The 22,818-nt window shown below is 40.0% G+C and overlaps 1 protein-coding gene across 1 annotated transcript in view; it reads right to left on the reverse strand.

Annotated features, from left to right (window-relative positions):
• Positions 1 to 741: 741 nt before the first annotated feature.
• LOC102510001 (SH3 domain-binding glutamic acid-rich protein) overlaps positions 742 to 22,818 on the reverse strand; it is a 40,541-nt gene continuing 18,464 nt past the window's right edge. The window contains exons 4-8 of the mRNA XM_014561224.2: positions 14,481 to 14,555; positions 13,769 to 13,861; positions 6,102 to 6,131; positions 3,928 to 4,077; positions 742 to 1,164 (exon numbers count right to left, since the gene is read on the reverse strand). Of these exons, the coding sequence (XP_014416710.1) occupies positions 3,961 to 4,077; positions 6,102 to 6,131; positions 13,769 to 13,861; positions 14,481 to 14,555 (315 nt within the window). The 3' untranslated portion in view covers positions 742 to 1,164; positions 3,928 to 3,960. The remainder of the gene's footprint in view (positions 1,165 to 3,927; positions 4,078 to 6,101; positions 6,132 to 13,768; positions 13,862 to 14,480; positions 14,556 to 22,818) is intronic.

Below are 22,818 nucleotides of genomic sequence, written 5' to 3' on the forward strand. Positions count from 1 at the left end.
CAGTACAAATGCGATGTTTGCAGCAGGAGAAATATACCAGGTAGCATTTAGACGCAGAGAGGGGAGAGGTGTCAGCAAAATCTTACAAGAAAGACAAAATAGCTCTCATACACTGAGGTGGGGCAAGGTGAGCAGAGAAATGCTTCAAATCTACCTGGTGAAAAAGTCATGGGGCTGGACCAGCTGTTGGTAAACAGACACTCCGCACCAGGAGGCAAAATTATAGCCACAGGCTTTGCACATCGTAGCCATGGCTGCAAATCAGTCAAGGGCAAGAGATGCAGAAGCAGCCACTCCTGTTGGCAGAGAATCGTGCAAAGGATGCCAGGTTGCAAATTTATTCGTCCACACCATTATCTCTACACACGGTGGACAGTGATGGCTACCCGTGAACAAAGCTTCGGAGATAACATGCACAGCAGAGTGACTAACACAAAACGTGACATCACAAGACAATGAGTGTCATTTGGACCAAAGAATCAGCGCCACAAAAAACATCCATCCCAGTGGAGACAGAGAAGCTCTACCGAGAATTCAAACTTGGCAACAGACAGAGTTCCGGCTACACAGAGACTATAAATGAAGAAACATGCTCCTTGACGTGCTGTGTGCCAGAAACTGACACACTGTAACTGATTGTACTGCAATAAAAAATAAATTAATTTTAAAAAAGATAATGGGTAAAACCATTTACCCAAAAAAAAAGAAAAGAAAAAAAGAAATATGCTCCTCGAGACAAGATATTTGCTATTAATTTTTATTTGTATGATTGATCTCTGGAAAGCTAATTCTGAGAAAGGAAGCATAGATACATACAAGGAAACACTTCGGTCGTTTTACAAAGTTCTCTATTTTGAGATCATTTTTAGAGGGTATTAGCGAGGTCTATTCATGCAGAGCAAAAAAAAAAAAAAAGAGAGAGAGAGAAATTAACCAAAGGCCACATGTCAGGCCCATGAAGGGATGCGTGTGTTGTCTGCACATCTAATTCCATGCTGATATGATTAAGTAGACACATGGGTGTACATCTAACCGTGTCAGATCATACAATTCCTTGGTGAACCCTGGGTGGGCTGAGGGAGCGGGGGTAGCTTCCAGCCAAAGTATTTTGTGGAGTTCGGTTTGTGGGGAGACAGTTGAAATGGTGCTTCGTGCTTGGATTTCCTAAAAGAAAGGGGAAAGATTAGGGAGAAGATGGTGCAAGACCGACAGAAAGTTTACCACAAACTTAATTATTTAACTTGCAACCAAGGGAAGCACTGCCTCTTGTTCTAGAAACCACTACTCATCAAGCATAAAGAAAGGAAACTCAGCTTTTCTCGGGGAAAACCAGACTAGATTTCTATCTTTTCTCTGTACCAACACATCATCAAACACCAAAAGGAAGCAGACATCTCCAAACACAGTTTCCCCACTGCGTTTCCATGGAAAATGGAGAGGCTGGGTATATAGCTTAGCCCTGGAGGAGGAGATTTAAACGGTCCACGGCTGGACTAGAGGACAGTGTTAAGCAGCAGCTTTTCAGGAGACGGAACTCATCTCATATTATACACTATTTCTCCTGGGACGTTCATTTAGCATCAATTACAGACACAGGACACAAGAAATCTTTCCTAGTTCCATTCATTGCCACGTTCTCCCAAAAACCATCTTTTCAAATAAAATGCCTGGTATATCCGTGAGCTCTGGGGCGGGTGTGCCTTTGGAAGAAGAGTGTCTTGCCCCATTGAATGCATGACTGCACCGCCAGGTTGCATTTCCAAGGAGGATATTGAATCTCTCCACAGGGTCGGGTGGGACTTAGGGAGGTACCGAAGTCATGGCTTCACTGTCAGACATGTCGACCTCCCAACAGACTATTAGGGACTAAATTCCAAACCAGAAACCATCAGAGAAACAGGCAAAATGTGCTGGTCATAACTGTACTTGCCTTTCAAAAAAAAGAAAAATTCAGCTTGGCCACATGAAGGATTCTCTCTCAATGTGCCATTTCACATTCAATTCTTTTTTTCTAATTACCACATTAAAACTGCATGATTTTAAACGAACGTTACAAGCAGAGTGAATAGAAATGGGTTTATGGGGGAGGGTATACCTCAGTGGTAGAGAGTGTGCTTAGCATGCACAAGGTCCTGGGTTCAGTCCCCAGTCCCTCCATTTAAAAATAAATAAACAAATAAACCTAATTACCTCACGCCACCCCCCAAAAAAGTAAATTTATAATCAATAAGAAGAAGAAGAAGAAAAACGTTTTTTAAAAATGTATTTAAACAGTATTTGCTGTTTGGGCTTTTCTTTTGGGGAATAATGATGAATATCAATATCTTTTCCTTTCTCATCACTCTTCAGACAGGATTTCTAAAGATAAATGTGTCTTTTTTCTTTTGTTAAAACTGGGTCCCTTATTAGGGAGGCTAATAAGACTGAAAACAGACTTCTCCCTAGTAACCACAGAAGAAAATTAAAAATAAACAAATGGGATCACTTCCAAAATGACAATCACTTGGCCCTAAAGTAAAGTTCTCTGTGTCCAGAACAGGGAAGAAACCAGTGGAAGAAGATCAAGTGATGGGCTAGCCTGGCTTTGCAATCTGAACAAAGGAGTGATGAATCCTCAGTGGTCCAAGAACAAATTGAGATGGCTACTCTCACCAGCTCCAAGGTTTCCTAAAAACACATTCACCATTTTTTATATTAATGCTTATGTATGTAAGCCTAAGGAGATGAAGAGGAGAGGTTCACACTATTCAGACCGCTCCTTGGTACTCAGAGCAGCGCTATTTGTTAGCTGATATTTAAGAAACACCGAAGGTTTCTTTTTCCTTCTCCAGCTGAGTCCTTTTGTCCGTCCTTCCCTAGAAAGGCTCTGAGTTTGACCACAGACCTTAACTGAAGACCCACTGTGTGCCTGGTGCTTACTCTCTCATGCTCTCCTTCCTGCCCCAAAATCTGTCTTACGTGTTTCAGTAGAGGCAGAATATGGACAATAAGGAGACTAAAAAAAGTTTTATTTTATTTTAAATTTTAAAAAGAACCCTTATAGCACCAGAACAAACTATCAGCTTCACTGCCCTAGAGAACAAATAAATGGCTGCCCTCAGATCTGGTTTTAAGGTCAAATAATGTTAATAATAACATAACGTTTTACTGGCTAAGTGTCGGCTAGAACCAGATGTTTTTGTAGCACGTAGTGATCTTTAGGTGTTTTCTTGTGTAGCGTCTTATCTGCTTGGTCCATGATATTTGAGCACGTCCCCTGTGTCCTCAGTCTCCACTATCATTACGTTATTAATATGTTTATGTGACACTCACCAGACTGTTGAGAACGCCGTCATTCTTTTTCACCGTCAGTAGAAGTTTAAAATTACAAGGTGGTAAGCAGGCTTGCCAAAGATACCTACAGTGACTTCACCATGTTCCAAAGTGTTCCTACCTGAGTGCTCTGGCGAATATTGAATAAATGAAAATGTAGTATCAAGCCCTTATCACTGAATCTCCAGCAGCAGTATTTTTTTCATAAACAGGCAGCTTTGTGGGGATTTTAGGTTATAATTTATTGCCACCATTATGAACATCAGCTGTCACTCCCCTGTAGATATGCAAGTGTTCTGGTCAGTAAAGGAATCCACGTGATCGGACGCTGACAACAGGACATTTCCTGTGCTTTCACTTAAACAAAGAGGACGAGGCAGGGACAAGTGCAACACAAACCCTACTCGTCTCAAAGTTAGGCTTTTTTAAAGGAATCATATGAACCACTGCGCCCTAGAAACAGGCTTCCCCAGCCTTGCGGCCCCAGAAGGCGCAGCCCAGGGCCTCGGGGAGCCAGACCAAGAGGCTGAGCTGGACTCCACTCCTATCCCCAGGTGGAATGTGGTCCAGACGAGACTGACACACAAGTCCTCACCCCCAGAACCACGCGGCTACCTGGAACGTCGGGCACACAAAGCACGAGGAGGCCTAAGAATCTTCTTCCTCTTCTTCTTCTTCTCCGGGCTCCTCTTCCTGCCCCTTGTCAGCCTCCGCTTCCTCTGCGTCCCCTTCTGCTCCCTCCTCTGTTACTTCTTCCGTCTCATTCTGACAAAAATTACATTGTTATTGAGAAGAGTCAGGGTCAACAGATACAGTGAGGAAAGGAGCGTAAAAGACCAGATTAGAGTGGAGGTCCTTCTGCACCCCCCACCGGACACACGTACACACCTGACACACACACAGCACACACCCATACACACACAACACACATACACACAACACACACACAACACACACCCATACACACACAACACATAACACACACACACACACACACAAAGACATCATCCTCCCAAATACAGACCCCACAATTTGGGATGGCTCTGCAGAGCAGTGCATTACTTCTGATGAGTTTCACGATTTCACTTAAGCATACAGTCTTTACTCAAATTAACAGACTAGTCTCGTCAAATGACTTTTAAAAATTCAGAAGGCAGATGGGAGAATAAAATACAAAAAGAATCTCAGCAAATAGAATTTTGTCAAAAAGATGAGGCTTTTAAATGTTTTAAGCTGGTTATAGTTTGTTATAACCCCCTAATTTCTTGAAGCCAAAGCTTTCAGCAACCAACACATATAATCTGAATTACTTCCAAATGAATAGCATGTTTGTCTTACTATGATATATAAAAATGGGATTTTTAAAAATGGAAGTTTGCCTAGCAAGAGAGAAACTAAAGAATTATTATTGAAGAGCTGTAACTTATAATGAAAAATCATGGACAATGAAATAATAGAATTGCCTCAATTATGACTCCCTTCTCTTTTAGAATAAAAGAATTTTAATAAAAAATAGTAAAACAGCTAAGCTATCAGCACATACTGTTCCCCTTCAGACTACTGTCAGTGTATGTACATACACACATTACACAGCTATCATTGACAGAGTCTATCTAGAATTTTTATGTTTATGTTTTGTGTCACTCACTTCCAATTAAAAGTTCTTCACTGACAAAAGCAAAAAAGACTCATGGTATAGAATAGGCTAAAAATAACTTTTAGGTCTAAGAACAGGGACTACTTTGATAGAAATAACATTAAAAATAATGAAGCAATCTATATTTACCATCCCCCCAAAATATAGATTAATTACATGAACAAAAGTAGATTATAAAAGTATATTCATCAAGGTTTGATAAATGTGTGTGTGTGCATGTGTGGGTGTGTAGCTAGTGGTTATCTCTGGGAAATGCATTTATAAGCCATTTTTATTTTTTTCTTTTATCTGTATTTTCTAAGTTGTCTGTAAAGATCATGAATTATTTGCAATTTCAAAAATCAACACAAGTTTGAGGGGGAGTTTCTCTTGACATCTGAGACCCTTTCTAATGTTGATGACCCGGCCCTGAAATACCCAGACAACACACATGACTTTGGGTCAATATTCTCCATATCTTTGCGTTCTCGATTTTCATTTAGCTCTCCAATGAGCATTTTAAAGTGATTAATCCAAAAATGTTCAAAGACAATACTCTTAAAACTCTTGACTACAACGAAAGTAGCTGCGATGTAGCTAACGTGAGAGGATGAAGTAAGAGTAGGGAGAATTCGAGAACGTCACTTGGGATCTGCCCCCAGAATCCACCAACACTCTCTGAACTGTCTACACATTGTCATGATTCTGTCCCTGTTAGAGTTTAAAGTTACAACTCCCCAGTGTCCAGCTAATAAAGCGCAGATTCAACAGGCGAGCAGCCGGGTAAGCATCTCAATTATGCATCACTGTGACAGGTAGCACCTCTCCCACGTTGTCAGCCATCCAAGAACAGCGTGCTGACCTGGTCATGCTCAACTAGTGAAAATTATCCTAAAGGTCCTTATCAAGGACTCCTCGCCCAGTGCCTGCTAGGGAGCAAAACTCCCTATTTTTCTGCCCACTTCCCTTTGATAAATTAGCCTCCAACTCATTTTATCTCTCTCTTCTCAGCAGCTAGAGGAGGACGTTCTGGGAGCACGGGTTGCATCAGCTTCTCTGTATCACGAAGCACGAGGAGAATGAGGCCAAAGCTGCAATTCTCTCACCTAAAAGCTGTTTTTGTTAAGCACAACCGTGGAGTTTGCTACTGTACCTGTTCCGTGGCTGTCTCTCCCTCTTCTTCCTTAGGTCCATAAATAGAAATTAAAGGAAAAAATAGAAGTTCATGTAAGCTTTAAGTTGAATTTAAAAATTCAGAAAACTATTATGGTTTCCCAAGGGGAAGGGAGGAAGGGATAAATTAGGAGTTTAGGATTGACATGTACAACACTACCCTACATAAAACACATAAACAAGGACCTGCTGTACAGCACAGGAAACTATGCTGAATAGCTTTTAATAAGCTATGATGGAAAAGAATCTGAAAATGAATAAATGTATATATACACATAATACATATAACTGAATCACTTTGCTGTACACCCAAAACATTGCAAATCAACTATACTTCATTAAAAATAATTTTAATAAATAAATAAAAATTAAGTGAACTATAATAAAATGCATGCTTCATCAAAATTAAAGATATTAGTTTATTGAGAAAATAAAAAACAGCAAACATATGATAACTCAGCAATGCCTACTTATTTCATGCATCTTGGAATCTCACAAGATTAAGGACATATTTTCATCACTTTCATTCCTGAGAAAATACTATTCATTAGTAGTACTGCTTAATTACATGTTTAATTCTGCCTCTATATCCAAAGCATATTGCAGATCTATAGAGTTATCTGGGGAAATTCAGGCCACATATGTAAGCAGTCAGACAATTTGAATAAAATTGTCTTTTCTGCCTTTGTGTCCTTATAAGTATGCCTTTGCTTCAGTTTTGAACCAATTAATAAAAGCAGATCAAAAACTTCCTCCATCAGAACAAAATGGGAACATTCCTGAACCGTGTAGTATTAACACTGATTTCTGGTTAAAGAAAGAAACTTTAAGGTAAGAAAGGGTGAGGCCATCCCCAGCTCAAACAGGTCTCTACACTGCCAACACACTGGGATTTCTGTTTTCCCCGGGATCAAAGTAGTAGAACCAGGTGATATCTCCTGAAATTGCAAGGAAGTAAGAACCTCTCCATCCCTCCCCAAAACAGCCCTCTGAGAAGCCTCTCTGGAGCCACAGGACTACAATTGCTTTAATTCAGTGGAGAGCAGTCCCTAAAAATCCCTAAGGCCTTACAACGCAGGCAGTGAGCTCACAGAATTTTAGACTGGGGGAGTTGAAAGCAATCTTATATTCACTTACACCCTCTTACTTAGTCCCTTCTTTGTACAAATGAGGACGCCGAGACCACAGAGTTTAAGTAATTTGCGAACAATCAGAGAACAAGTAAGTCACAGAACCAGGAAACATTTTGAGACTCCTGGTTCCTAGTTTAGTGTCCTTCCTACTCTACCACGCTGCCTCTGAGATGAGTAACAGAAAAGGTAGAATCATGGAAGGCAAGTGATGGAGGACCCGCCACACCGCCACCTTCCCTGGCCCAGCCTCACGGTCTTGGAGTTCTGGAGTAACATTCTCAGATTTCTGATTCTGGCAAGGAAAGTACCAAATGTAAGGGGGGAGGGTATGGCTCAGGGGTAGAGTGCATGCTCAACATGCCTGAGGTCGTGAGTTCAATCCCCAGCACCTCCATTAAAAAAGTAATAATAACAATAAATAAATAAATGAACCTAATTACCCCACACAACCCCCCCAAAAATAGAAAAGACAAAATGTGAAAACCTGATCCAGCTGGCCCAGGTTGAGTCAGCCCAAGAGGTTTCTCAGCACTGGGAATCTCCAGACAAATTCCAGGCAACACCAAATTTTAATGTTAAAATAATATCCAGGAAAAGAGGGTCCTGCTCTTGCTGCAAATTCAGGTGTTGGTTGATTGCACCTCTTTATAATCGCCTAATTCTGCTCACACCTTGACCTTCATCGGCCATGACCTCCATCTTCCCTTCCAGGGGTTACACCACCTCAGGTCTTCCTTATCTCCAGCCTGTTCTCCACACTGTAGCCAGAGATACCGTTCTAAGACACAACCCACCTTTCCCTTATCAAGGTAAATCCGTAAACCTTAGGCTGGCTGAAAGGCCATCATGATCTGGCCCCCACTCACCCCTTCAGGCTCATCATTCTTTATTTCAGCTGACAAGTCTCATGCAACTTCCTCCACACTTTCCAGGACACCTTCCAGGACACTACTTAAAATGATATTTTCAAGGAAGACTTTCCTGACCCAGAAGGCTTTATTGGCTCTCAAAATCAACATTTACTTATCTGTCTCCCTAACTAGTCTGTATGCTCCTTGGGGCACAAAGTGTGTCTTCATTTATTTTTGGATCTCCAGGACCCTGCCACTGTCTAGAATCGAGGTACAAGCTCAATGAATGGGTTAAGGTACTGGATAAATAAACATATAAAGACTGCCATTAACTCTTTGGATCTCAAACAACATTAATTTTCCTATCCACGTGAGATCAAATTAAAATTCATGATATGCAATGCAGAATTATCAGCTGTACAGAGTTTTACATGTTTCTAAATCCAATGATTTTTATTAATTGTGTACAGCTGAAACAAATGAATTAGCAAGAAACACACTATTAAAAATGGATCCTTAGAGCTAGGTTGGAGGGCAGCAGGGGGCCTTACTTATAAGTGCTAGTCTCAACTTTTTACAGGTTAGTTAGCAGAAATTACCAAGAGAACTAGGACTTTTATTAATATCTGAATATACCTTAATTTCTTGAAAGAGACATTTGAGAAAGTAACTGCTCACAGAATTCATAGAACTACTTACGTTCAAAAAATCAAATAAGCTTTGAAGAATCTTAGATATGACCATCACCAGCTCTACCAGAGTAGAAGGTCTCTGGGAGTTGGACTTGGTCATTTTCATTCCTCCATCCCCAGTCCCTGGACTTCCGGGCACAGGGCAGCACTCAGTCAGTCAATAAAACGTCGAATGAAGGTATTTATGCCACTCCTGCCTGAAATCTTTCTTAGGAGGAGGTGGGATATACTAATTAGATAAAAACTTAAATGTCCAACCTTAGCTCACAGCATTGTAAACTATCAGAATTAGGCAGATCCTTAAAAGTCATCTAGATATAATGCCTGAATTGATTTTTATGGTTAGCAAATAATTACTGTGGGCAAAAGGTTATGTTTAAGATCATTATAATCTCATGGTCCATTAAGCCAAGCTTTTGCAAGGTCTTAGAACAGGATGTGAACCATTCACGTGATGAAACTACAACTCAAAATCATTTTACCTTGTTGTGCTTCAAAGAAAGCTAGTCAGAGGAAGCCTCTGGAGTGGGAAGCCTTAGAACCTCACCAGCGCTATTTCTGTTGGGAACCTGGCCAGGGAGGCAGACTGCTGACGTGGCACACGGCCAGGACCAAGGACAGGTGTCGGCCGTGGTGAGTGTCAGGCAGTGGCTGGTGTGAGAGGAAGGGGAGGGCCAGCCCAGAGTGACCGGAGGAGGGCAGCCGATCTCAGGGAGGCCGGAGATTGAGGGCAAGAGAAGGGTTCTCTCCATCTGCAGGCACCACTTGGATGCAACCTTAGACTCACTAGCTGGTTGAGGACCTAAACCAACGCCTACTTCCCAGTTAAGCAACCATCCTCAAGACCGATTTCGGAGGAAGCCAAGTGAAGTGATGTACAGACCAAAATCATGGAGTCAGTCAAGCCGAGGTCTTAAAAGATTTTGAAGAGGACCACTGAGTTGGAAAGAATGCAACTTTAAAGCCTTTGACCTCGATGAAAACCAAACGCAATGATGAATAAGCTGCATCTTTTATATGTCCAGAGTTTCCTAAAGTTCTCACAACACCCCCAGTCTGCAGTTCCTTTCTCAGGGTGTGCCCAGATGCCAAAGTCACCTTCCACTTTCCTCCTTTACTTTTCTAGTACCGTTCACAAGAGTCTCCTCATCCTCCCTGGGTCATCAGGGGAGGGGACTGTTAAGTCCTACAGGTAAGATCTTCTTAGGCAGAAATTAATTGTCTTTTCAGTGTTCACCATCTTGCCTCCCAAATGCTGCCCCAACCTGTCAACAAGTAGGTAATATACATCTTAGCATCTTGTGGTTAAGAACCCCAGAAGCTTGGGTTGGTGGACGGGGAAATCCATGTCATTAAAGGAGACCATGGTTTCTGTCTACATTTCTCATTTTTTTAATCAATGTGATATTCTTCTACAAACATTTTTCCCCATTAAAAGAGCACCCTCTGAGTGTCTACAAGTGTGTGCTGGGTGAGCACGGGCAATAGTTGAGATCAGAGACAAACATGACTCAGACACTCACTTAGCGGGTCTGTCACTCGGCTTAACACCGCCAGCCGCTGGAGGGAACTGTCAGCACTGCACACTTGAAAATGGTTCTTAACACACAAATGAAAGGCTTGAAAAATGGCCAACTCTGAAGAAGGTCTGTAAGTCTACCTAGCAGAGATATTCCTGGTTTCCATCTCTACTGTGTCATTTGAGATGTCACCCCTGGGGGACGCCAGGGGAAGGGCACACAGGACTCGGCACTGTGTCCCTGCGAGTGTGTAGCTGTTTCCAGATAAAAGGTTAAAACACTTTCACACTTCCTCATCAGGAATGGTGGGGCTGAATCAGGCTGTGAGCTCTCACTTTGCTCTCCCTACTACAGAAAATTAGAGAGAGAAGAAAGCCACTGTCCCTCCCCACACTCCAAGGAAGATGGCCACGTGCCTGCTCTGGTTCCCCGTCCCTAGGGAAGAAGTGATAGGCCTTGCTTTTCAAAGCCCTGGGCTCGGAGAGGCGATGAAGCTAGATGCTCCCTGGAAGGAAGAGCTTGGAGCTGAGATGGGTGCAGCCAGGTGGAAGAGAGAAGCGGGCAGAAGGTGGTGGGTGTCCCAGGAGTGACGCCCGATACAGAGGCTGAGTCAGGGACCACTGGGGCATCTGGGGAGCACCTGGGCACTCTGCCCCAGGGAGCAGCCGAATGTGGTCAGAGGGCTGGAGCCCAGCCAGGGCAGAGGGCCTGACCCACACGGAGATACCAGCTCTCAACAGTGGCAACGAGCAGCATAAACCACGTCCCAGCGTGACCACCACAAAGAACCAGAGCCCTCGCCCCGTCCCGCCACCACTGAGAAGCCAGGATGACTCTGAGTCCCTAGGGAAGACTGAGTCTCCCAAACACCTCGCCGGGATTGAATTTCCTGCCAGCCCGGGGTTGCGGGGGGAGGTGCGGGCAGGCAGGAATCTCATCACGTCCAGAGGAATCACTGACGCCAACATTCCATGCACATGAGTCTCTGGAACCAAATCTCAGCGCACAAATATCATGGGGTGTTACCTCCCTCACAGCGTGCTGGTCAGAGAAGGGAGCACGGGAAGCTGCTGTGTAAAGACAGTGGTGGGGTACGGGGGTGTACAGCTCAGGTGCAGAGCACACGCTTAGCATGCACGAGGTCCTGGGTTCAATTCCCGGTGTCGCCATGAAATAAATAAACACATAAACCTAATTACTTCCCAATAAATAATAAATAAATAAATAAATAAATAAGAACCTAATTACCTCCCCCCAAAAATAAACAAATACAAAATGGGCAGGGAGGAGCAGAAGGTAAGAAGCCATGAAATCTTCTCCAGATGGTTTCAACAGAGCAGTTTTTATCTAAAAGCCTTGGGTTTATCTGGGCAGTAATTATCCAGAAAAGCCTACTAAGATGTGACTGGTACTTTAAAAATCCATGTTAGGAAGGTCGAACACGGTGCTCGAGTTGCCCTATCTGTTCATCACAAATGAGCCCACGGAAGCCCGGGTGCGCAGCGGGGAAGGTGTGAGGACGAATGGCCAGGCCGGCCTTCCTACCTTAACCCTGAAAAACAATCCGAAACCAGAAATGCCGACAGAAGGCTCTCGAAGCACAGAAACACAAGGAGTATTCTAAATATCAGGTCGTTTCTGCCTCCTTTTTAAATTTCAATCATGTTTTCTATGTAGTCAGTCCCAAAGCTGATCATGTGATGATGTCGTTTTTCATGTTCACTGACAGATCATGGTTTTTTTTTTCTTTCTTATTTAACTGAATTACAGTAAGTCAAAGAGTATGACTTGTCAGATGGGAAGAAGTCAAAATCTATCTTCCCGCAGAGCAACTATTATTAAAGAATGGGTCACTGATGTTAATACTCTGTGCATCCAAAATAAGAATGTCTCCTATTTAGTTACTTCTTCATCACAGCCAGTGCAAAAATAACAAAACGATTTTTTAAATTTCTATAGGAGTCACAAGATTATAATTTACTTTATAAAGGGCTCACGATTTTTTAAAAAAATATTTACAAAGAGAATCGCCAGGCTGGATGGCTTTTCACATCATCAGATTAACCAGCCCAGCGGCTGAGCCTCTGAAGCAAATCCCAGTCTTGCTGCGGGAGGCAGGGTCTGATTATAAACACGCTACCTTCCTCTTGGTCTCCCAGGCAAAAGGGATTGGGGTGTAATGTGTTTTATCTTTGTCTCTGTCTTATAAGGAGTAAACTAAATTTCAATGCATAAATCAATAATGCTGTAAGAGTGCATTAGGAAATTCATGAAAAGTTCAAATTATAAAAACATGGATTTATTTAAATTATAAGATAAGTAAACTGTATGTCATTTTAAATTTATTATCTCTGAATTATACAGGCTGCCATGAAACTCTACCTAACTTCTAGGTCAAGGTTGAAGATCTTGTGTTTCTTCAAAGCAGAAACTTCAAAGAGTCTTAAATTATCAATATTCTGAAATAGCAGTGTTCAAATATGAGGGAATTTACTGCCGTGGTTCCTCTCAAATTTAAATTTCTTAGGATAAAGACAAACTGATGACAACCCGCGTTTTCCAAAGCGGGGTTGTCAGTCTTGGCCCCTTTCCTAACTACATTCCTTCTGCTAGGAACAAGGGTCCAGTCATTTTAAAAGCTGTCCATGCCTCTCCTGGAATCAATAAATAGGTATCAATGCAAACGATCAGGGTTTGGTAAACAGCCTTTGCTACACTGGACCAAGGCAGAAGCACACTGAAATTCCCCAAGGGGTAGCTCAGTCGGATGCGGGCAACCCCACCCTATTCAGGCTCCCTGGATGCCAAGGTCTCCACCTTGCCTGGGTTCCCAGCCACATCTCCAGAATTCCTTGAATAAGCAGCCTGTCTGATCGCCCGCTACCTTAGCGTGGTGCTTCTAGCAACATAGTCTCCCCCTGGCCCTTTATCCTGCAGCCCCTGAGCTGGAATCCCTTTAGAATCAGATCACAGGCCCTGCTTCCGCCAGGACCTGCCCTTCCCCTGACTGGATGTGAGCTGGCATGGGCTTCCGTCCCCACAGCCCCCCTCTTGTCCTCAGCTCCTGTCGGCTCCCCACAAAGCCTCTTGGTGGATATACTCTGGGAGTCCGTCACGGCCCATAACCAAACCGTAAGATCTCTCATGTTAGAAAGAACATGAACCCAACTTAATCTGAACAACACAACGACCAGTTGTTGGAGCCTGTGCAGCCTGTCCCTCCAGGCCTGGGTCCAGGCTCCTTTCTCAGTCTTCCTTTAAGCCGCCTACCCACTTCCCACATGGCAATTAGCGCACTGAGTGAAAATTGCCTGCTTTTTTCCGGCTACACCCTCAGCTCCCTACTTTCACACTCACTGTTGTGTGCCCAGAAGGACGGCCGACACCTGGTAGGAGCTCCAAAAACACTTGTGGAACTGAACTGAAGCCAGTGAAAACAGCAAACACTCACATCCTTTTCCTGGGATCCGGTGAGGTCGCCCGCATCTTCATTCTCCTCTTTTTCTGCCCCGTGCTCTCCACTCTCTTCAGTCTTCTCCGTTCCCTGGTCAGAAAGGAAACCCATGGTGTCACCAACCTTGGATAAGCTTCCAGGTAAACACCAGACCACGTGTGCTGTGGTTTTCTGACTTAAGACATACAGCATGTAAATGAAGCAAACATGGACCTCTACCTATGAATCACAGCCACCAGAGGACAGGGTCGCCAACTTCGACGTCGCTGATTGGATCTGTCGGTGTCAGTCAACAGAGCCGACTCCCGTGTATGTAGGGTAAGACAGACCCTAACAAGAAGTTCATTCACCCATTTAAGGCTTATGAAGACAATGCCAAAGGGTTCCATACTTAGGCAGTATTGGTTTTCTATTGCTTACGTGGAAAGGGGCTTTATAATTTTAAAGACTGAAAAAGATAGATGATAGAAAGGATAGATAGATAGATAGATAGATAGATAGATAGATAGATAGATAGATAGATAGATAGATAGATAGATACGTAGGTAGATAGATAGGCAGGCAGGCAGATAGACAGACAGATGGAGGAGGTAGATGGACAACTAGACAGGGAAAGATTAGAATCTGTAGAAGGATTCTAGAAAGATTAGAAAGATTACATTCTGAGGAAGTAGGTCTTTGGGAAGGTGGTTCGAGACTCGACTCTCACCTCTGCAGCGCTCTGTGCCTCTCCGGCCATGTCACCACTGGGAAGGGAAGACTCCTCCTCAGGCAATTTTGTCACCTGCATCATATAAATTAAGACTGGTTGAGAATTTTCTTGAGGATAGTAGCTTGTGTCCCAACATTGTTTAATCATTCAAAGTATGTTTGTCTTCACCCCGCACTTCCTCTTTACCGCACCACCAAAACCGACGTTGGTAGGGCAGTCCCTGCTGCTCACACCTTAGAGACAAGAAAATAAAAGCAAAAAAGCGTCACACTGCAAGTTAGGGGCAGGGCTGGCATACACTTTCTACTTTATGTTTTCTTGACTTATCCAGTGGCTCCCAGTCTTTTAAAATAGTAGGTTATTTTTCTCATCATAAGGAAAAAACTTGTAACCATGTGAGGTGATGAATGCTAACTAAACTTATTGTGGTGATCATTTTGCAATAAATATATACCAAATCATTATGCTGTACCCCTTAAACTAATACAATGTTACATTTTAATTATACCTTAGTAAAACTGGGGTGGGGGATTATTTTTATTACAAAGGCCCTTCAAGCTCCTGGAAACAATTTGAGCCACATACACACCCTCCAGCCCCAGGCTCCTACAGTACTTACTATCAGAATTTTTACATGTACCTAACTCTATTGTAATACAGACACGGAGGCTATTTTTGTTTTATTTTTGTGGTTTTTTAAAAATAGAAATGGGAACACACTATGCACAGCTTAATTTTTTAGCTTGATGTCTCATGGACATTTGTCCAGATTCATTCATGTGGTTCTAACTCACCATTTTTAACATCTCCTTCATATTAAATATATAATCATTTATTCAAATATTTCCCGATTGATGGTTATTCAGAACGTCCCCACGTCTGTGCCTCTACCAACAACACTATACTGAACTGCATAAAATTGTGGGGAAGATTAGATTTCCTTCTAAAAATAGAAACTGCCACAATTCACAGTCCCACGGGACAAGGTGCCTGTCCCCGTCCCCTTTGTCCTCGTCACCAGTGAAGACGACTGCTCGCTTTAATCTTTGCCAACCTGTTGGGGAGAAACTGGAATTTCATTTTTGTCTTAATTTACATTTTCCTCTTTACTGAAAAGGAAGGGCATATTTTTCATGAGTTTTAGCTACTTACATTTCCTGTTCAGATAAATGCCTTCACGTGTTTTGCCCGTTTTTATGGGTTGTTTGTCTTCTACTGTGAATATTCAGAGGTTCTTTATATAATAGAAATATTAGGCCTTTACCAGGTCACAAATTTTTTTTCCAGGCTATGATTTTTTACAACTTGTGTGATTTTTTGTTTTGTAGCCTTTTATACACAAATTTAGCTAACTTTTATTCTCTGAAATGTAGTTTTATTATTTTATATCAGCTATTAACATCTACAGATTTAACCCACCTGGAATCTAATTTTGTATATAATGTTAAGTAGGGCTCTGTTTTTTTCCAGACAGATGACAAATTGTGCCTGTACTATTTATATGCCATCATTTTCCACTGAATTAAGATAAACAACAAGTTCATACTGTACAGCACAGGGAACTATATTCAATATCTTGTAGTAATCTGTGGTGAAAAAGAACATGAAAATGAATATATGTCTGTACATGTATGACTGAAGCATTACGCTGTACATCAGATATTGACACAACATTGTAAACTGACTGTATTTCAACAAATGTATATATACAAACTTAAAATAACACTATTAAGTCAAAAACAGATGTTATTCTTGTCATTTATTAAGTTATATATGTATACTTGGATCCGTTAACACACTCGTCTATACATAAATATATAAACATATCCATGGACATATTTATCAGTTCCCATGTAAATATATAGCTTTTATCACAGTAGTTTTTAACATGAATTTTAATATTCAGAAAAGCAAGTTGCTACACAAAGTCTCCTTTTTCAAAAAATGTTTGGCTCTCCTCAGGCATTCACTATTCCAATACATTTTAAGATCACTTTTTCTAGTGTCAAAAATATTTTAATAGGTTTTTCGTTGAAGTAGTAGTAAATGTATTTATTACTTTAGAAATGTTTCACTTCTTATTGTCAAGGCATCCTATCCTAGGATACCATAGGTCTCTCTAACTAGTATTTGTTGGTGTCTGCCTTTCAGATAAATTTATTTCTAAACATTTTATAGACTTTTATCACCATTTTGAATGGGATTTGTTTTCTACATGTTAACTTCCTATCCATTATTGTTGATACAAATAAAGGCTACTACTTTTTGTATGTTTTTATTTTACCCAGAAATTTCATAAACTATCTTATTAATTCTAATGGCTTTTATTGGAGTTTCTTGAGATTTCTAGGCATACAATTATATCATGCACAAATAAAGATAATTTTTATATTTCATATGTGTTATATACACATGAGATACTTCATTTTTTTACTTTATTGTGATAACTACAGCCTCTAAAACAATGTTTAATGATGTGATGGTGACAGGCATGCCTATCTTGCTTCCAATTTTAAGAGAAATGCTTCAATATTTCATGGTTCATTATGATATAGCTGTCTTTTGATAATTGACATTTATCATATTTAATCAGTTTACTTCTACTATATTTTAATCCATGTTTCTTTTAACTAGGAATATCTGATGACATATAAAATATCTTCTTGGTATTTATAGACACAATCTTATGGATTTTCTTCATTAAAAATTCCATATAATGAACTATGTTGATAAAATAAATTCTACTTTAATTTGAGGTATTGCCTTTAATTCATTGCTAGATACAGTTTACTAACGTATTATTCAGACTTTTCCCCTCTGAATGCATAACAAAATTTGATCCAGGTATAACTGAAAGTGTTCTAAGTAACATGTCAACTGGTCAGGGGTTTCACCTATTTCATTTGTCTGTTCAAATTATATATAGTCAAATTACACATAAATGTACTCAAGTTATATGTAAGTTATGTACATATATACACACAGAGATGCGCACACATACTTCCCTTTTGTATTAAATTAATCTTGGTTTTTCTATTTGTTGATCCTCTGCCTACATTTTTATTCTATTTTTCTGCTTTCCTACTTTTATAAGTTGAATATTTATTTTACTAAATTTTTACCTTTCCTTTTTAATTATAATAATATTTAAAGTTAGCAATTTTCCTCTGTATAGGTATTTGGCTAGATACTGGGTTTGGGGTATGAAATAATCTCTTTTGCTTATTATTTGATGATTTGTAATCTCCATTTCATTTTCCCTTGGATATGGAGTTATTTGAAATGGTATATATAATTATTTCTTAAGCCTTTATGATATTTCTCTTTCAAGTTGTAATGATACACTTGGGATAAAAATGTAGTCTGTAAAATCATCCCTTTTAGAAATTTATGAAGGTTTTCTTTGTAACCAAGAACATAATAGATTTGGAAATTGTTCAGAAAGTGTAAGAGAAGGATACATTCTATTAATATCTATCTAATATACTTTTATTCTTGTGTGTATGTACATATATCCTATACATATCTATTAAATTGCTTGCTGTCACAAAAGACCCCGAATAGCCAAAATCATCTTAAAAAGGAAAAACAAAACTAGAGGTATCATGCTCCCTGGTTTCAAACTATACTACAAAGCCACAAAATCAAACAGCATGACACTGGCACAAAAACAGGCACACAGATCAATGGAACAGAATAGAGAGCCCAGAAATAAACTCACACACTCATGGTCACTTAATCAATGACAAGGAGGCAAGAATATACAGCAAGAAAAAGACAGTCTCTTCAATAAATGGTGTTGGGAAACTGAACAGCTACATGCAAAAGAATCAAACTGGAGTACCTTCTCATACCATGTACAGAAACAAACTCAAAATGGAGTGAAGACCTAAATGTAAGACCTGAAACCATAAAATTTCTAGAAGAAAACATAAGCAGTATGTTCTTTGACATCAGTCTTGGCGGTATTTTTTTTGGATACGTCTCCTCAGACAAGGGAAACAAAAGCAAACACAAAGTGGACTACATCACACTTAAAGCTTTTGCACAGCAAAGGAAACTATCAACAAAACAAAAGGCTGCCTACTGAATGGGAGAAGATATTTGCAAACAATACATCTGGTAAGGGATTAATATCCAAAATATACAAAAAATCCATATTACTCAACATGAAAAAAAATTTTAACGGGCAGAGGACCTGAATAGACATTTTTCCAAAGAAGACACACCGAAGGCCAACAGCACCTGAAAAGATGCTCAACATCACTACTTACTAAGGAAATGCAAATCAAAACCACAATGAGATATCACCTCACACCTGTCAGAATGGCTATTATCAAAAAGACAACAAATAACAAGAGTTGGTGAGAATGTGGGGAAAAGGGAACCCTCATACACTGCTGATGAAATTATAAATTGGCGCAGTTACTACGGAAGAAAGTATGGAGATTCCTCAAAGAATTAAAAATAGAACTATCATATATTCCAGCAATTCTACTCCTGGGTATTTATCTGAAGAAAATGAAAACACTCATCTGAAAAAGTATATGCACCCCAATGTTCCTTGCAGCATTATTTACAATAGTCAAGATATGAAAGCAACTTAGGTGCCCATCAACAGATGAGTGGATAAAGAAGATGTGGTTTGTATATTTATATACAATGGAATATTACTCAGCCATAAAAAAGAGTGGAATCTTGCAACAACATGGATGGACCTAGAGGGTGATCTGCCAAGTAAAATAAGTCAGAGAGAGAAAGACAAATACTGTACGATTTCACTTATATGTGAAATCTAAAAAACAAAACAAATGAACAAACATAACCAAACAGAAACAGAGTCATAGATACAAACAGATGGTTGCCGGAGGGGAGGGGAATGGAGGGAGGAGAAAAGTAGGTAAGGGAGATTAAGAGGACAAACTTTCTTCATGGAGCACAGCCCCATTGTACATCCAACTGCAACTGGGTCCAAGGATGCCTCTTTGCAGGATGCCAAGAGAATCTGAGACCCTTCTCAAAATCTGCTGACTCTTCTGCCTGTGATTTATAGCCTGAATCGAGATGCTTGCTGGTGTGCCTGAGTGTTTTTCAGAACACTTGGAGATTTAGGTCGCTTCAAGAATAGTTTTATCCTACAAATAAAGTGTCAACTAGGAGCTCAGGGGAATAAACAGAGGTACAAACTTTCAGTTACAAAATAAATGAAGTCACTGTTATGAACTGTACAGTATGAGGAATATAGTCAATAATGCTGTAATATCTCTGTATGATGACTGATGGTAACTAGACTTACCATGGCGATCATTTTGAAATGTACCGATATACTGAATCACTATGTTGTGTACCAGGAACTAACATAGTGTTGTTGGTCAAGTATACTTCAAAAACAAACAAACTCATAGGAAACAATTTGTGGTTACCAGAGGCAGGAGGAGAGGGAGGAGAGTTGGATGAAAGGTGGACATAAGGTACATATCTCCAGTTATAAGGTAAGTATTGTGGGTGTACTGTCTAATATGATAAATATAATTAACACTGCTGTACATTATATATGAAAGTTGTTAAGAGAGTAAATCCTAAGGGTTCTCACGCAAGGAAAAACTTTTTTTCTTATTCTTTAATTCTGTATCTATATGAGATGATGCCTGTTCACCATACTTACTGTGGCTCATTCCATCACAGATGTATGTCAGATCACAATGCTGCGTACCTTAAACTGTTGTGCTACGTGTCAAATATACCTCAATAAAGCTGGAAGAAAAAAGTTTTAAATTTTTAAAAATTAAGTTTGCTGGAAAAAATTAAGCTTGCTCATTCCATGTGTTTGTATGCTTAAAATAGTGTGTAATATGTACAAAGTACAATATGTTTATTGAAAGGTATGTTTTTAACAAGTTTCACTATATTTGTAAGAGTTTCTGATTTATGTACTTGACTGTCATGTAGTACGACCCATAAAGATCCACGACTGTTATATTTTCTTCATAGATTTTTAACATTTTTCATTATATAAGACCTCTTTTACCTAGCTTAGTGCTTTTATTCAGTTAATGCTTTTGGTCTTGAATTCCTCTACATATAATATTATTAATGCACTCCAGCTTTCTTTTTGTTTGTTTATTCCCTTCATTTCTATTTTTCTTTGAATTATTATTTTATTGTTATAAATAGCATTAGCCTCGATCGTTGTGAAAATCTAATTTCACTGACAATTCCAATCCCAGTACAGGCAAGTAATCTCCTGTAAACTCTCTAACAGGTAATGACTATAATCTCAACTCTTTTTACTTTTTATGGAAGTATCATTATTTGTCTAGGTCCAGTAAGAATCTGTGCCCCTGTTACCGGGGCATAATTGGAAATTGGTTATGCAACCAAGGCCTCACCTGAGTGTGGCATTAAGAGTGATGCTCACAACCAGATGCTTGTGAAGAGCTGGGGTTGACCTTACGAAGACAGTGCATACTTACAGAGCTATCCCGGGAAAACCGACCTGGCCCTTGGCCTGGGACAGCCCACCTAAGACAAGAAACGTGCTCTAAAAGCAGTAATGCTGCTTATGATACTGAACATCATTGTATAAGCACACATTCTCTCCATAATACTCAAGAGTGTCTATTTTTAGCTTGAGCAAGATTAATTTCCTTGCTGACACTTCTCCACGACTTGTTTACTACAAAACGATACTGTGACAAATAACATCGTTTCCATAAATCATCAAGTGTCCGTCTACCCAAAGGATACTTGAAGGACTTTGCCCGAGTGCCAGGCATAAACACCTGTAAACCCGAGCAATGCTGACAACTCCAAAGGTTCCAGCTCGGACAGTGCTGCTAATTAGCGCAAACCACCCAAGTTCCTTGGGCTGCAGCCGCCTCCTCCAGAAAGAGAAGGCTCTGGACTGGATGTCCCCTCAGGTCCCTCTGGGCTGGGCTTTATCATTCCACGGCCATCCCCTTTTTCCACTTAATCAAACAGAACTTCACACAATATGACAGAACCTAAGCACAAACTGGGGCGGGGGAAGGATCTAAAAACTGAGATTAACCTTTTTTTCAATTGAATAAGATGAAACACAGCAGAAGGTGAAACAGAATTACATACATTAGTGTGGCTGTATCTCAACACATAATGTTGATTTTGAAAAAAGGAAGCTGCAGAACATTCCAAAAAATTGCAATACCATTAAAAATACAAAAAAATATGTATTGCTTGTGAAGATAAATACATAGTTTTATATAGTTTTTTTAAAAATCCATGATGTTGGTGGTCCCCAAAAAGGAGGGAAACAGGGATGGGGAGAGGAACAAAGTGACCCCATTGTTTCTCTGTAATGTTTGAGTTCTTTAACTAAAGCAAATATGACATCATATTCACTTTAGAGAGGCATATACATGAATATTTGCTAAGTGAGCCCTAACTTAGTGGCTGTTGAACAGAAGTGTACATCAGAATCAACCAAGGAACTTTTTAAAACTGAAGATCCATGACCCTCTCCCCTCATAATTGAGGGTCAGTAGGTCTGAAGTAGAACTCTGTCATCTGAATTTTTGTTTAAAGAAAAAAATCACCCACAATCCCACCATCTTCCTAAAGAAACCCGCTGTGAACATTTTTTTTCATCATTCCTTTCATTATATTTTTTTGTCCCTTGTCTATCCCCTTGTAGTTGAGATGGTATTGAATGTACACTTCAACTGTCTGCTTTTATTCACTTACATTTTTAAAAACTGAATTTTTTAGGGCAGAGATTATCGCTCAGTGGTAGAGTACACGCTTAGCATGCTCGAAGTCCTGGGTTCAATCCCCAGCACCTCCATCTAAATAAATGAATAAATAAATAAACAAACAAACAAAACTAATTACCTCCCCAACCCCCCAAAATTTTTAAATGTAAAAAAAAAAATGAATAAAAATTTGAAAACTGAGTTTTTAAAAAACTGTCCAAGTGATTCTTTTGCAAAGCAGCTTGTAATAAAACATAGTAATATTTAAAGAAAAATTAAACAAAAGATACACAAATGGACATAGCTGCATTTTTCATAATGGTCCCAAAGTGGAAACAACCCAAATGTCCATCAGCGGAGGAATGAGTACGTAAAATGTGGTCTATTCGTACAATGGAATATTATCCCACCATAAAAAGGAAAGCAGTACTGACATGTACTGCCCCACAGATGAACCTTGACAGCTAAGTGAAAAAAAGCCAGAACAAAGAATAAAATATTGTATGATTAGTCCAGGAGGGGCAACATCCCAATAAAAGGAATTTCAAAAAGAGCAAAGCAAAGGAAATGGAAACTAATGGGAAGAGAATGACCACAGAAATAGT

This window comes from Camelus ferus, chromosome 1 (genome assembly GCF_009834535.1).
Source record: "Camelus ferus isolate YT-003-E chromosome 1, BCGSAC_Cfer_1.0, whole genome shotgun sequence".
NCBI classification, from domain to species: Eukaryota; Metazoa; Chordata; class Mammalia; order Artiodactyla; family Camelidae; genus Camelus; species Camelus ferus.